At 38.2% G+C, this 15378-nt stretch overlaps 1 protein-coding gene across 2 annotated transcripts; it reads right to left on the minus strand.

Moving 5' to 3' along the window:
- Nucleotides 1-288: 288 nt before the first annotated feature.
- Nucleotides 289-15377, minus strand: TRIP13 (thyroid hormone receptor interactor 13). 2 transcript variants are annotated; one of them, XM_037382370.1, is made up of 14 exons: nt 15196-15377; nt 14880-14982; nt 13198-13363; nt 12850-12979; nt 11335-11390; nt 8693-8783; nt 7142-7214; nt 6098-6161; nt 5759-5845; nt 4851-4957; nt 3674-3827; nt 3379-3491; nt 2130-2199; nt 289-1584 (listed from the first exon to the last, which is right to left on the minus strand). In XM_037382370.1, the coding sequence occupies exons 2-14, from the start codon at nt 14969-14971 to the stop codon at nt 1489-1491; spliced, it is 1299 nt and encodes a 432-aa protein (XP_037238267.1). In that variant the 5' UTR covers nt 14972-14982; nt 15196-15377; the 3' UTR covers nt 289-1488. The 2 variants fall into 2 exon arrangements, with proteins under 2 accessions (XP_037238267.1, XP_037238268.1); XM_037382371.1 differs by lacking the exon at nt 15196-15377 and having other exon boundaries at nt 14664-14982.
- Nucleotide 15378: the final 1 nt, after the last annotated feature.

Below are 15378 nucleotides of genomic sequence, written 5' to 3' on the forward strand. Positions count from 1 at the left end.
ATTAGAGGCAGTTTAGGATTTTGCCTTTCAGTAGTCGTCTTATAGCGAAGTTTCTTCCATGTACTAGTATTTCCAAAACAATGATTGTGAGAAAAATAGAGCACACAATTGCAAAGGACTGAATTTGGTACAATCTTCTCCCACCCCACCCCCCTTCTTTTTTTGGGGGTGGATAGGGAATAATATTTAATAAGTTATTTTCAAAAGCAGTATAATAAACAGACACTTAGGCTTAACAGACATTCTCTTTACGTAAATACAGGTGCCATAATAAAAACTTACTAGCACTTGACAAGTTCTGTACAATTTTTTAATGCAGTTTATAGCATTCATTAATAAAAATAGCTTGTGACAAAAATCTTTCATCTCATGACTGTATATTAAAACATTGGTTTAAAAGATACAGACAAGGAAGTAACAAAATGCACTATCATTGAAATACTTCCAATACCAACAGCTAGGAGGCATGCATTAACTGGGTATCACCAACTTAAATCTCACTGGTTTATGTTCATTTAAGAAAAAATAAACTTCTAATCTGGAAACTCCCCTAACATTTCATTCTTTTAGCTGACTGCAGATAAAAAATACTTGTAAATACAGAAGAAAAAGAAGAGTTGACAGTTTTGTAACAATTATTATATAGGATATATATTTATCATATAAAAGTTGACTCTGTTCCTTTAGGAACCAGATGCATACATTCCCTAGCTTTTGCAGTACAAAATATTTTTTTCTCCCCAGATGATTTGCAAATTTTATGTCATGTTTGTAAAACAAAACGGAACTTCATGCACTTTAAAGAACCTTTCTTAATGCATCGTAGTTACTCTTCAGTGAGAAACCATGGTTGAGAAAACACGGTCCACTCTAGTTCACATCCTTGCAACAACAGAAAAAGCAGTATTACAAAATACAATTAAGTGAGGTCTTGATTTTAAACTTTTGAATCTGATGTAATAAAAAAAAAGTAATACTTGATATTAAATTTCCATATAAAGAGTTATCAGTATAAAAGGTCTGGGCCATTGCTGAGCACTTCAAGTCCTTCCCAGTTTCATGCTTGTTCTTTCAGAAGCAATAACAAATAGTGCATTTTATGGCACAAATATCAGATCCAAAGACTGAATTTCTATTGCTATTACAAATATAAAAGAAATCAGAAGTATAAAAACTGATGCATGAATAGAAAGTTAATGATTAAGAAATAAGGAACAGAAGGCTGTCCACTTTTTAACAACTGACTTCTAGTAAGAATTTTTTACAAATTCCTCTTATTGGCATTTGAAATAAAGCTTTTGAAAAATAGGCTGTAAAATTTCTGAATTGTTTATTAATGAATGTTTTGAAAAACTAGGTTAGGCATTCCAGGTTTTTTAAGGTGTTGACAATCTATTTTACAGACACACATAAGTTTGTACACAGTTTGTATGAAAAATATGTAATTTTCAGTATTAACAATACAGACAAATATAAAACAGTGGAGTATCACACACAGTCTGCAAGTTTCTTTCTTTCTTCAAATTGTTTGTCTACTGCAAGTGAAAGAGCTTGAAGAAATGTTGTCATTGTAACACTGGGGGACTGAAAGTAAGACAACACTGCGTTAAGACACACTACAGCAATAGGCATACATAATTTTTACATACAAATCACAGTATATAAAAGAGAAATATTTGACTTCCATGTTACAAAATTTCCAAAATGCTACAAAACATGAAACTGCAGGTTTATTTTAAACAAGCTAGCATAGTAAAGTCATAGTTAAGCTATGGAAAATGAGTCAATCACTACTACTGTGGATTCACTTCAAAAGAGGTTTTTAACAAATTAATATTATAAATAAAGTGGCAGAGAGTTTTCTTTCAGCAAGAAATTATCACAGAACCAATATCAATGTTCTCTCACAATTAAAGTAGAATGCTGTTGGACAGGTCAGTCCCCCCGTCTTCTTCAATCTCATTTTACATTATGGGCAGCACAAAATTGTTTCAGTCTACAAAGCCACAGAAACATGCAATTTAGAGTAAAAAGATGGTTTAGGCCCAATCTTTTACTTCAGGCAGTGCCCAAATGTTTCCCACCTGTCTCAAAACCAAATCAAAATATAATGAATAGAATAAACTTACTTGAATATAAAGCGCATGTGCTAGGAAAGGAAGTTTTCTCAGGACCCGGCCACTAAGACCTTCACTTCTTCTACAGTAAAACAAAGATAAGTCCTGCTTAAATGCTAAATATCCACTCTTAAAAGACCACCTTTCCTTTTTCTGTTTCTCCCATAAGCTACTCTTAAAAACCCCTCAAATTACAATTCAGCAGGTCACTTGCAGCACCTTTAGCAGAAGCAGGAAGTGCACAACTTCAGCGTATGGGAGGCTATACAGCACAGAAAGGCAAGGGTACAGAAATGGTATTGTCACATTTGCCCGGCTACACTTACATCATGCCCTTCACATCACTGTGCCATATCTCATGAACTTGGGGGAATGTTTACACTGAAAGGGTATGGTACAGATACAATCTTCCATCCACTCTTGGAAGGACTTGAAAAATCCGTTTTGAAGGCTGGACCTTAGAGCTATAGCTTATCTCCCTCTTCCCACCATCTACACAGAGCTTCCTTTACCTCACCAACTTGTTACGCCTTCCTACCTCCTCCAAGCACCCCTCCGTATGTAGAACCCTAACCTCTATGCCTGGAAAAACTCACTTTTACTCCGCTCTTCACTGGTCAAGACTGCATACTTCAGAAACAGAAGGAAAACATACTTTCCTGACTTTATGGATGTTATTTTATTTTGTTCCATAGGGACCAGCACTTTGGAAAAAATATTATGTGAATATCATTTTTATTGTTTCAGGAATTGTTATGGTGTAGCGAAAGACTTATTTGCTCTATTAGCATACTCAGCAAATCATAATACTCTCCATTTACACTTCATTCGTTTCCCCTTTACCTCTGTCCACTTACATCTTGATGGTAAAACCTGATTTAGTAGATTGCAAGGCATTCCAAGATACTTCCTTAGCAGGAACTAAGGCCAATGCTATTCCCGCTAAACAGTGTTACAATTCACAATATCCACAGAAACCTAAAGCATCTCACTAATCCCACCAGCAATCTGTCAAGAGGACTTCAAAGGGCAGAGCTGAAACCAGAACCAGTACTAAGCCAAGCCAGACCTGAGACTAAGAAATGTTGGCAAGTCCTAATCACTTCCACTTTTTGTCCCCTGAAAGGTTCTGCACTAACCCTAATAGAAAAAAAATTGAGATGTTTTAGAACTCTAGCCATTTTGAAATTCTATTAATTTTATACATCATCCCACAACTCATTATATAAATATATATCCATATAAAATTTCAGAATCTTACCTTGAGATTTCTTTTAATACTAGGCTTAACCTTGACACATTATTTTCTACGAAGCCTATCATCTCTAGCTCTCTGAGTGTCAGGAGCTGCTGTCGAGGATATATTATTTGACACTAGAAAGAAGAGTGATACACTGTCGTATGAAAACCTTAAATATATTCAAAATTAAATTCTACAGTAAGAGTGGAAATACAGAAGTAATGAAATTTGTGTATTTTTGTTATTTAGGTAGTATGATTAAAACATGGAATTTATTAAAATAGGACATTTTACAGTCTTGCTTTCAAAACATTACCTTCATCAGTTCTTCCAAGCAAGAAAGATATATTCTAAATATTGCTGCAGTGGATGGAGGTCCAATGTATTGCTTTATGTCAGCCCTGTCTACAAAGGCCATGTCAATTTTCTCCGTAATATTTGAAGTAGTCAGAATAACGACATTGGGATACCTTCAAGATAAAAGTAGATTTTTAGGTCACATGTATAAAAATTATCTCTTTTTGTGACTGGCAATTTGATACCTCCCTCCTTCTGATTCAAGCCATTTCATGCAAAAAACAGTCATACCACTCCTGTCAGCCAGCAATTACAATAAATGACCTGAAGCTCTTGGCCAGTTATCACCGATCTATTTCAATGCATAGTCTCTTTCAGCTGTTTCTCAAGCGTCCATAGTTTGTCTAAACCTATTTTAGACATGATATACATTAACCATCTAGAACCCACTGGCACAGTTTCTGCCACCCAAAAAAAAAAATTATGAAAAGACAACTCATAAATGTGAACCTTTCATCTATATGTTTTTCATTTTAATTCAGTAGAAAGTATATAGTTTAACTGGCAATGTGACACATTCTAACCACAGCTGACATTAGAATGAGCTTAAAACAGATGTTAACGTCTCCTTGCTCTAAGAAATATTGAAAGAACATTCTTAACCATAGACATTTTTAGATGAAGCCTGTGAACTCTGACACAGGTGGCTTATGCCGCTTACCTTTAATGAGCCACAAGACAGGCCCAAATACTAGGGCACCTTTGTTTCTGTGAAGAGCCAAGTACACGCCAAAAGGGAAGTGGCAGAAATAGAACAAAAGATGGTATGCTGCACGGAATCCAGCACACCAAGCCATGTGTTGTGCAAGTCTGCTTTAGATTGACATCCAGAAGCTGTACATAATGAACAAATTCTTCATTGATCTTATTCTTGTCTCTGCAAGCAGATACCATGACCACCTGTCCTGTGTCCCTCCCTAGCTTTAAAGGAAGTATACCATCTGTAGATTTGATGGTTCACTCAGTTACATGCAAAATGTTCTGCTGGATTACTCCTATTTCTTTTCATGATTAGCACCATTAACAAAGAATAGTTCACTAACCAATTTGATTTAGTATTCCAAGTAGGAAATAAGAATTAGCAAGAATCCTGAAATTGCCAATTACCTTTTGCCGTTGGAATAATATGAGCTTACCTTTTAATCTGATCTATTTGTGTCAGTACAGCATTCACCACACGAATAGCATCTGAAGGCTCTGTGCCTGCCTTGAAGGCACTGCGGGCTGCCGTGAGGCTTTCCACCTAGAAAAAACCAAACCCACCAGTGAAAAACACAACAAAAAAATATCACCAAACACTAAAAAAAACCCCAACAAAAACATAAAAGACTGCACACTTGAAGTGCTGGTAACAAGCAAATAACCCAGACGATACAATTTCAGATCCTTGTGTCTGGTATCTGAAACTTCATCTTCAAAATCTTTTGCTAAGTAGGAATTTACAGAGACAGGGAGAGCAATGTCAAGGAAGCAAAGTATAGTGAGTGAAGTTCCTGTTTAGACCGCAGAATGGAGGCTGTTTTTCACTTTAATTAAATTTTGGGGGCTGGGAGAGGGACAGGACAAACACAACAGAATAATGAATACATTGAATTTAGAATGAGCTCTCCCATAGGACTCCAATATAACAAAGCTTAATAAAGCACATACTTAGTAAAGTTGCTTATGTATGCAAGTCTGAAGAGAAGTTAGACTATGAACGGAACCATAATAATGCTTTTTAGGGCTTTACAACATATGAGAGAGCATAATTAATTTGAAGTTTAAAGCAATACTCCACTTTTAAACACAGAGCAGCAAGGGAAGTTCTGCCAAGGAAGGTTTTGCTTCATTTTCAGCTGTAATTTGCCTGCTAAATCACACTGTGTTCCTCCCAAATCTGCAGCAGTCAAGATTAAAAGTCACTCTTCTGCATAAAGTTATGTAACATACAAAAGCATTAATATGCTTTTATTGTTCTTTACAAATGAGCATTACCACAGTTCCCTCCCATCACTTTAACTTTTGCTAAATTTTATGCACATTAGTGTTATCAGAATCATACCTCATCAATCAGTACAAATACAAGAGCATCCTTGTCATCAATTAACTCTTGAATCTTCTGGAACATCTTGGTTACAAGCTTGCCACTCTAGAAAGACACCATACGCATACGTTTAACTGTTGCCTTACCAAACAATTTTTCAAGCCTTACCATATTCAAAGACGGAAATACCTGGTTTTTTAAAGTAACTTTCTAATATAATTTCTATTTAGGTGCTCTCAAACACAATAATTATTCTGCGTAATCTTCAGTGCACACACTTATTTTATGAAACAAGCTCAACAGAAACTGCAACTTCTAAAAAACAAGCTCTACTTCATTAGCTACATCAATACATACCTCAGAAAACCATTTAGAGAAAAGGCTATGGCTGTTTATCTCAATTAACTGTCCATACCTATACCTAAAGTATGAAGGGAGAAAGAAGTATCAACTCTATGGTGAATAAAAGTTAGTGACATCATTAACTTCCATAAGTCTCATTCCCTCCATTTCAACCCTGGAATTCTGTGAATTAATACTTTAAATTACTTTTCAAAATATAATACCTGTTTTGAGTTTAAGTGTCATTTCCAGAAACATCTCACTAGAATTCTTTACATTAAATTGCTATCAGAATTCCTTCATTAGAACAGGTGCTATTTAAACATACTTTAAGTAAGTTACCTTGCTAATGGCCTCATTCTTCTGTTCATGTAAGATTTTGTTCAGTATCGCATGAACACATAAAACATGAAGCTTATTTACTTAGCTTTGCATGGATATCCTTAGGACAAAATATCTCAGCCACACATTATGTAATCTGTGGTTATCGTCAATTCAGCTTGGGCTAGAGTCAAGAGTACTCCAATATTTACACATTATTTATGTTTCACCTAGTATTTTATATAACATTCTTTTATATAAATTTATATAAAGTTGCTATGAAGTTTAAGGCTAACTCGTTACTTGTCTGAGATACAGACTGACCTCTGCAGACTGTGGCATCCAGACAATCCAAGTACAACACAAATGGGTTACAAAATCACTACCTACTAAAAATAGGCTTTCTCGAACATGAAGATACAAATAGCAAGCTCGATACTCTGTGATCCTTTGTCCTTTAATATTCATTGATATACAATGTGAGCACAAACAAATGACTATATTGCCACTGGAATTTGTTTTACATACCTGGGCACAAATAATTACATATTTTTAAAGGCATTAAAATATCCTAACCAGCTTCTCTATCAGATCAATTTTATTGCTAGCCAGGTGCACTATGAAAGAACTATGAACATTAGCACTTGGCATCTTTTACCTGAAGTCAAATACAAAATACTTTTGGGCTACTGAAAAAGAACAATGAACAAAGCAGACTAATTAAAAAAAAATTATCACCTGGATGACAGTCGAATTGTCAGCTTCTGAGCCAATGCTTTACAAAGAGAGGTCTTCCCAGTTCCAGGAGGGCCTGGTTTGAAATCAAATCCATACATTACATAGAATCTGCATCAGACTGTTAATGACATGTAACATCTTTTTAACTATATTTCATTACAGCACTAATTGTAGAATAAAAATACAGCAGACAATGATTGCAAATACCGGAGTATCTTGAGAATATATTTTGGGAATGTAGGACACTACAGTCTACAGCTGAGCTTTGAATTTATATAGTTTTCAATTATTAATACAGTGTAATAGTCTGCATGCAGGCATCATACAGTTAAAATACTCAACAGCCACAGAAGCTAAGTGTATCACCCTAGCTATGCTTAAACTTGTATCTTCCTGAAACATACTCTAACATGCAAAACAGAAACACATCATGCGCAGTTTGATCAGCTGTCCACTTTCCCAGAAACCTCTACCACAGGGCAACCCAGACCATGTCAGCAAGTATGCTCTGGGACAAATCTTTTGATCTGGCTTGACATCCTATGGGAAGGGCCTCACAGACTTTCTCCAGACAAGTACAAGCACAGTTAAACAGACTCTTCATAGTACAGGAGATGTGTAGCTAAACAACTACACTAAACAAACCGATAACGTCAACCACTTGACAGTAGTTTCATGCAGTCAATACTGCCATTACAGCATAAATATGTTTTGCATTGCAACAGTTGCAGATTTCCCAGTATTAAAATCTTCATGATCACAGTAAAGAGCTCATTGCTCAAATTAAATTTATCTATCATGAATATACTGTTAACAGTCTGAAATAAAGTTTTCCAAACAAAAATGTCCTGCAGCTTCTAAACTGAGTTATAACTGAGAGTTATAAAGTATAATAACAGTCATAACAAACATTTCCATTATGACCTTTTATTTTTGAATACTATTCTTGATGACAACAAAATTGTAGTTAATCAATAGCAAGCTGCAGTTTGCAAGAAAATGGATTCAGTTGATGTTAAACTCGTTTATGGAATAACCTCCACAGTAAGCTAGGACTGACTGAAGATTACGGCTTCACTGAAATAGTAATAACTAAATTCATGGGAGTATTGTCTTCGTGCTTGGCAATAGAACACGATGTTTATAACACAATTTACACAGTGATTTCACAGTTTCCTTTAAAGTTTTTTATAAAGCCATAATTAATTTTTTTAACACTGTGATAGAACTGTAAACTAAAATACGGCTCCTAACGTCCTCAGTATCTGCATTACTTTTGCACTTTGTACAAAAAAAGAGAAAGGATATCACTTAAAAATGAAAATAAAAAAACCCAGCTACTGTCACTGCATTGTACATTTCAGAATTTGAATTCCTGCAAAACATAACACATCTGAACATTGATTTGATTATGACGTTACATTTAATCTGAATCCGCTGCTTTTGGATCATCTAATTTCACTACATAGAAGTGCAATACAAGGTTTTCCAGAAGGAAAATATAAACAAATGGCCAATGAATCCACTTGGTTTAAGACAGATAATTTTTACCATGAAGCAAAATAACTCTGTTCCACGTTATCAGGTTGCTGTCAACATTTTTGTCAGAAAATAGTAGTGTTGTCATCACATAATCAAGTAACTAATTGAAGAGGAGAAAAAGAGACACACAAATTAGAGACATATCAGCAAATACAATTATAAACACCAGCAATCTCCTAATTATGTCTATTGTGTAGTCTTAACAAAACAAAAAAAACACGGGGGGGTGTGGTCATGTCTTTTAGTCATAGGCAAATTCTCTTTCTGCAAACATTGGAAATTAATTTCCTTCCTGCCCTCAGGAAAAAGAATAGCATGTACAGGGCACAACTGGAGTTCCAGAACTTTTACATTAACAGATTAAATGCTTAGAGGAAGTGAAATTATTTTCTTTTTCCCTCATCCTACTTATAGTATGCCTTTAAAACACAAACTGCCCAAGCATAGAAAGTCAAGATTCAAACTCCAGGTCCTGCTTAGAAGTTGTACACCTATATGTGTGTTCACTTTGTAGTCAACCCACCAAAGAAAGCATTTCCTGTCACATTTTAGTTCCTTTCTACTGAAGCACTTGTATCAGCCACTGTAAAGAACTTGCAGATTGGTTATCCTTCCAAATAAGGGAAACTGCACGTACTTCCCTGAGTGCTTGCTTCCAAAAACAATGCTACTTCATTTCAGACTCATCTAGAATTAGGAAGTACTCTTCAACAAAATCAGTATGAACCTCGGGTGTGAATCTATACTGATTTTTACCAATAATAACACCTGATACCGTATTATTTTCTGATGCTGTTACCTGTAATGTGCTTTGGATTCATATGTGTTCATATGACAATACAGTAGCATTCCTGCAGTATCTCATGGCCAAGACGGAGCAATTATGCAACAACAAAAACCCAGAACTTCATCCAGCATGTCTTTCATTGTCATTATATTGACACTGACTATACTATTTTGAAAATTCACAGCAACCATTTCAGTCTGTAGAACCCAACCATAACCAGCCAGTTCCATGGTTTAAAAAATTAACATTCTGCACAATTACTTTTACAGAAGTAATTCTATTCTTAGTCATTAGAAGCTACCACTTTTTTCTACCAGCATACACTTACAGTCAACAGCAATGAACTTGCTGTTATTTAGTACATCAGTAAGTCTGATTAGTCTTGTCTTTTCACAGATGATTTGGAAAGCAGTTCCACTAATTTAACATGGATGTGTTAATCGGTGTTTACCTTATAAATGAACAACTACCATCACTAGAACGTTTTGCTATACTATAGATGGTTATAAAGACTTAAGTGAGAATACTGTACCTAGGGTATTATAAACAAGATAATGAATTATTTATTTATGTCCAAAACCTTCAGGTAGAAGCATTTTTATTTTAACAAGCATAATAAACATCTTGGTGAGTGCTGTCACAAAAGCAACTAAATTGAATCACTTGTGGTGTTTTTACTAACGTCACAATTACTACATTTCAGATTACAGTTCTACAGCCTCTGGAAATTGTAATGTTTGATGAATGCACAGAAAGTTCAAACTAGAAAATGACCCCAAGCAACTGTTTTGTTTCTTCCAAATGTCTTACCAGCATTCAAGCGGGAGCACACTCACTCGAGTCAAATCATGCAATGTGCATTTGTACAGTGCTGGCTGATGTTACTGCTAAACCAATGAATTGTCTAGCTGCTGCCAGAAATACAGTTAAACCCCTGTTCTGTTCCGCCTAGCCTGCACCCACCACTTGTTACATGACCATCAGCTATGGTCACAGCGGACCAATTAACGGGACAAAAAGCAGGTGGAAATTAGCCCATCACACAGCAAGTTGAACACTTCCAGTGATTTCGTTTCCTCCATTAGTTTACTGCAAAGTAGCAAGAATGACAGTAGAAGGGAAGCACTGCAAGTCCAGCTGATAGCAACACACTTCCCTTTTAGCTATAGCAAGCCACCAAAATTGCCTTATCATCAAAAAAAACCCACACCAAAGAGACAACAGATCTTTTGGAACCTTCAATGAAGAAATAGAGAATCAATTTCAAAGAATGCTGCACACTTTTCTAAGCCTCTTTTAAATTATTTTTTTCCACCAATTTTCTTCTCCCCTTCTAGGAAAACATGCAATTAGTGAGCCTTAAAACAAGGTGCAGTGTTTTAATAAAATGAATTTCTACCCCGTTCTACAGAACATTTATTGCTTTCTTCATGCAGGCAGATGAATATGTCTAAAGCAAAAGTGGAAATTGAGAATTTTTAAGCTGCTACCAAAGCAACGTCTCCAGCTGTTAAACTTCTGATTTCTGAAAAATAAGCCAATGCATATGAAGAAATTCTTTATGATTTGTGGCATGAGTATCACTGAACGCAGTTTCACAAGGAAACTCAGATTTTTTGCAAAGCTGACCTCACAGTAGCACATATTGACAAGTATCTCGGATACAGAATCTCAAAATATCAGGTCTGCCTTCTTTTGTTAAGCGTACATCAGAAAAGTATGTAAGTACCAAAAACTATATAGATTTTTGGAGCTGGTGATTTCCAAATAACTTCTCCACGGAATACAGCATACTTCAAACAGGCTACATTTCAATTCTTAGGTCTCCTCAAGCAATTTTAATACTCATTCATCTGCAACTTACGTGTGATTTTACTTCAGTGTCATATATAAGACTTTCCCAAAGGCCATGGAATTCAGCTGCAAAAGCAATATAACATATACCTGTTTAGGATAAATCAGTCTGGGAACTTTTAAGCAGCCCAAAACAGTTTTCAAATCAGTCTCAACTAAAATTAAGGATTAAGAACAAGATCTTTTCCTCCAGATGTTTTTCTTGTAATGCAAGCACTACTTTCTAACAGACAAATTCAGCAGTTTCACAACTCCTGTTTTCTCAAATAATTTTAAGGAGAAATTAATCTTCTTAATTTCTTAACACGAAAGGAAAAATATAATCTTTTCCATCCTCAAGAGTGGATGGATCTACAGTTCCCCAAGATAGAGAGCTATGAAAAATTGGGGTGGGAGGAGGGTTCTAAGTCCAATTTTATCATTCAGGGGTTTTGGGGGTGTGTGGTTTGTTGGGGGGTTTTTTGGTTGGGTGGATGGGTTGGGTTGGTTTTTTTTAACATCAACATGTAGAGGATGAAAAAAAGCACATAGCTGAATAATGCATAAAACCCTAAAGTTGTGATATGGGTATCAATCAGTTCTGGCAGTTAGTTTCTAGCTTTCAGCAAAGAGAAGCAGGGAAGTCTCAATGATTATAAACCACAATAATATGGGAGTAACGTCAAAGTATCAGATTGGATTCTTCCTGAAGAGAAGCACAACATATAGTTAGGCTTTTCACAACATGGACAGAGCAAGAAATGTCTCAGAATCACTGTCTCTCACACCCTTACATTTCCTCCCACGCACAGAATACAACTTCCCCAAGCACAAGTTAGCTACAGAGATGACACGCTATTGCAAAGTAAAGCCTTATTCTTATTTTCAGAAAACACTCTAAGGACTCTAAATCTCTTTCTTTGATTGTTCCAAATGTAAAAGCTGCATTGTCTTGGGGGCCAGAAGCTAGATGCAGGCTCTGGAAAATGAATGCTTAAACTGATGAGTTTCTTGTGAGTCTCCAAATAAAAATCTGGAATGCAGCTTGTAAGGTTAAAAATTTGCACATTTCCGATTATGACTGTATGTTTTATTCCACACCACCAGTTATTTCTGTAATACTTGTGGATGTGTGGAAGTAAATAATGTGTTGTGGAATCACCTGTACAGTAGTTCAGTCAAAACCATAACAAACGAAGTCCAAATATATTGGTTTCATCACAAAGGACAAAGGTAAAACAGTATATACAAATGATACCTTTAACAGGTAACCCTATGAACACTTTTAGCCTTTCCAAGATTTTCTTTCATTGTAATTGCTCTAGACCAGGGGTCTTCAAACTTTTTAAACAGGGGGCCGGCGTGCGGATAAAGTGACAGGTAGTCATCTGCGGCTGGTTGGTTTCCCCCGCCAACCCCCGGCGGGGGCGGGGGGGTTCTGTAAATACTGGGGGCTGGATTGAGGACCCTGGGGGGCCGTATCCGGCCCGCAGGCCATAGTTTGAGGACCACTGCTCCAGACGTTCCAGAAATATCACATGCATACCTGCTGGTAGCACCCAGTGGTTAGCTGCAATGAGATCCTCATTCTCTTCTTCCAGGTTTTCAGAGCTTGGTCCTTCTTCATTCAGATGAAAAATATGAAGAGAAAGACTGCTTTTGCTCAAGTCAATAGGCTAGAATGGACACAAAAAGACTTTTAATACTTCATATTTCACATTCAAAGGCTAATTATGGGTTTAGGCCCAAAAACTTAGCCACCTTTTCCTGGTTATACCAGTCAGTCTAATAAAAGATACTACATCATCCTGTAGACCCTGTCTTGCTTTTGTCTTTAGGCTATCACTAATCCATAGGCATATGCACAGAGCTGTACATTCTTGACTGTGAATACCTGTCTGTCTTTCAGTTTCAGCTCCGTATCCACAATTGACACGGACTGCACATTGCTGCTAAGGAAACCATCATCAAACTCTGTCCACTTGTAATCGCCAAACACGATATTATGTCTGTTCAACAGCTTTAAGACACTCATTCTGATATCTTCTTTCTTGGCCGCACTAACAGGAAAGAAACAGCATTATTTATGGCATTGACATTTATAAGGAAGCATGAACTAATATCAGAGTGCTTTATTTCATACACTAAGCCTACATGGAAAACAGCTTCCATCTCACAAAGACAAGAAAAAAAAAAACCAACCTCCCCCAAATCCCCTAACCACTACCCAAAACCAGCCCATACAAAAAAACCCCAAACCTGCTCAACACTCCTGTAACATTCTGCAGGGAAAAAAACTTACCAAATTCAGTTTGTTTGCAAAAGGAACAAGTTTGACACCAGCTAAAGAATACCATTTGCTCCATCTGCAGTCATATCAGGGGACAAAAAATGACACAGCTAGATTTCAAGAATGGCAATGAGTTAAGCAATCTGACTGTGTTTCATCAGGAAAAAAACCAAACCACCTCATAGCCAAGTCACTAGACTGAATTTGTAACACTTAGTTTGGAAGCTCTGTTATGCTTTCACGTCCAAGGACAGCTGATAGCTCAGGCTGGGGACATGCTATAAGGAGAATTCTAGTAGAAGAGACAAAAACTATTGGAAAAGGAATACCATTCTAAGATTTCAGAAAGGCTTCAACTTATTTTTGCAATTTCAGTGATGCATTCCCAGTGCAAATTCCCAGTTCCTTAAACCTGACAAAAAGAGAGCAGTGGGTATTTTACACTTTGATTTTAGCAACACCTTGGACACAACCTCCCACAGTGGTGAGATAAGGACTGGATAAAGGTGGCTGGACTGTCCAGCTCAAAAGGTTGTGATTAAGAATACTAAGACCAAGGCAGACCTGGGAAGTCAGGTGGGGAAAGGTGGGGTGGTGCAGTCAATACCAGGACCAATACTGGTTTTACATCTTCAATTACAGCCTGTATAATGGGATGAAAAGCAACTGCATCAAGTCTATGGATCACACCAAAGCAGCAAGAGCTGCGAGTACACACTAGAGCCGGACTGCCATTCAGAGGGATCTCTGCAGGCTAGAGGTACAGTTTAACAGTAACCTCTTGAAGTTCAACAGAAGCGTGAAATCCTGTTTCTCCATCTACTGCCCAGACAACAGCACAGACCAGAGGCTGACTGGATGGAAAGCAGCATTGCAGGAAAGGACCCAGGGGTACTGGTGGACAAGCTGGCAATGAGTCAGCAGTGTGCCCCTGCTACAAATAAGGCAAACCTTATTTTAGGCTATGCTAGCAAGAGTGCAAATGTTTAGGGAAAGTGATTCTTTCTGTCTACTGGCTGTTTGTGAGACCGCATCTTAAGTACTGTGTGCAGTTTTCAGCGCTACTGTACAAGAGACAATACACCGGAGCAAGTACAGAATTCGGCCACCAACTTGACCATGAGGCTGGATCACAGGGCACGCAAGGAGCAGCTGAGATAAGCGGGTGTGTTCAGCCTTTGGAAGAGACACCCACGGGAGCATACAGAGCAGGCACACGTGCACCTACAAGAGCGCAAAAGGCAGAAGACACAAGTTGCAGCAAGTAGAGTTCTGATCAGAGAGACCTGCTTGATTTCTGATGAACTTCCACATGTATTTGAACGCTGTCACCCACGTTCGGGAGCGCTTGCTTCAAATCCCCGGCAGCTTCATCCATCCTTGGCACTCCTGGGGGGAAAGCGGCACCAAGGAGCAGCTCTGAGCCGCCGCCACGCAGCACGGCACAGCGCGGCCCGCCCGCCCGCCCGCCGCCAGGACCGGCCCGTCCTCCCCTCCCCGCCGCGATGGTGACGCCAGCCGCGGGACACGCCGCGAGCGCGGCCGCGCGCGGCCAGCCCGCCCCTCCCCCCGCGGCCCCCCACAGCGAGGACGGGAAATCACCTGGCGCCGGCCGCGGTCCCTGGGTCGGAGGACGCCGGCCGGCCGGGGGAGCGCCTCTGCGCCCTCAGCGCCCCGGCTGCTGCGGCTCTAGCGCGCAGAGAGCAGAAAAGGGCCCGCTGGGGCCGGAGGAAACCCGCCGCGGCGGAACGGAGCTGCCGCCCGTTCGTAAAAGGCGGGCTGGCG

This window comes from Falco rusticolus, chromosome 3, assembly GCF_015220075.1.
Source record: "Falco rusticolus isolate bFalRus1 chromosome 3, bFalRus1.pri, whole genome shotgun sequence".
Taxonomy (NCBI): domain Eukaryota; kingdom Metazoa; phylum Chordata; class Aves; order Falconiformes; family Falconidae; genus Falco; species Falco rusticolus.

What these genes read in the sequence shown, in the direction of transcription:
- TRIP13 (XM_037382370.1), bottom strand. Translation starts at nt 14,971, where the DNA reads ATGGATGAAGCTGCCGGGGATTTGAAGCAAGCGCTCCCGAACGTGGGT. An exon ending in TGAAACTGAAAGACAGACAG is followed by an intron (nt 12,980 to 13,197) that starts GTATTCACAGTC and finishes TGTCCATTCTAG; the next exon opens with CCTATTGACTTGAGCAAAAG. An exon ending in ACACTGAAGTAAAATCACAC is followed by an intron (nt 8,784 to 11,334) that starts GTAAGTTGCAGA and finishes CTCTTCAATTAG; the next exon opens with TTACTTGATTATGTGATGAC.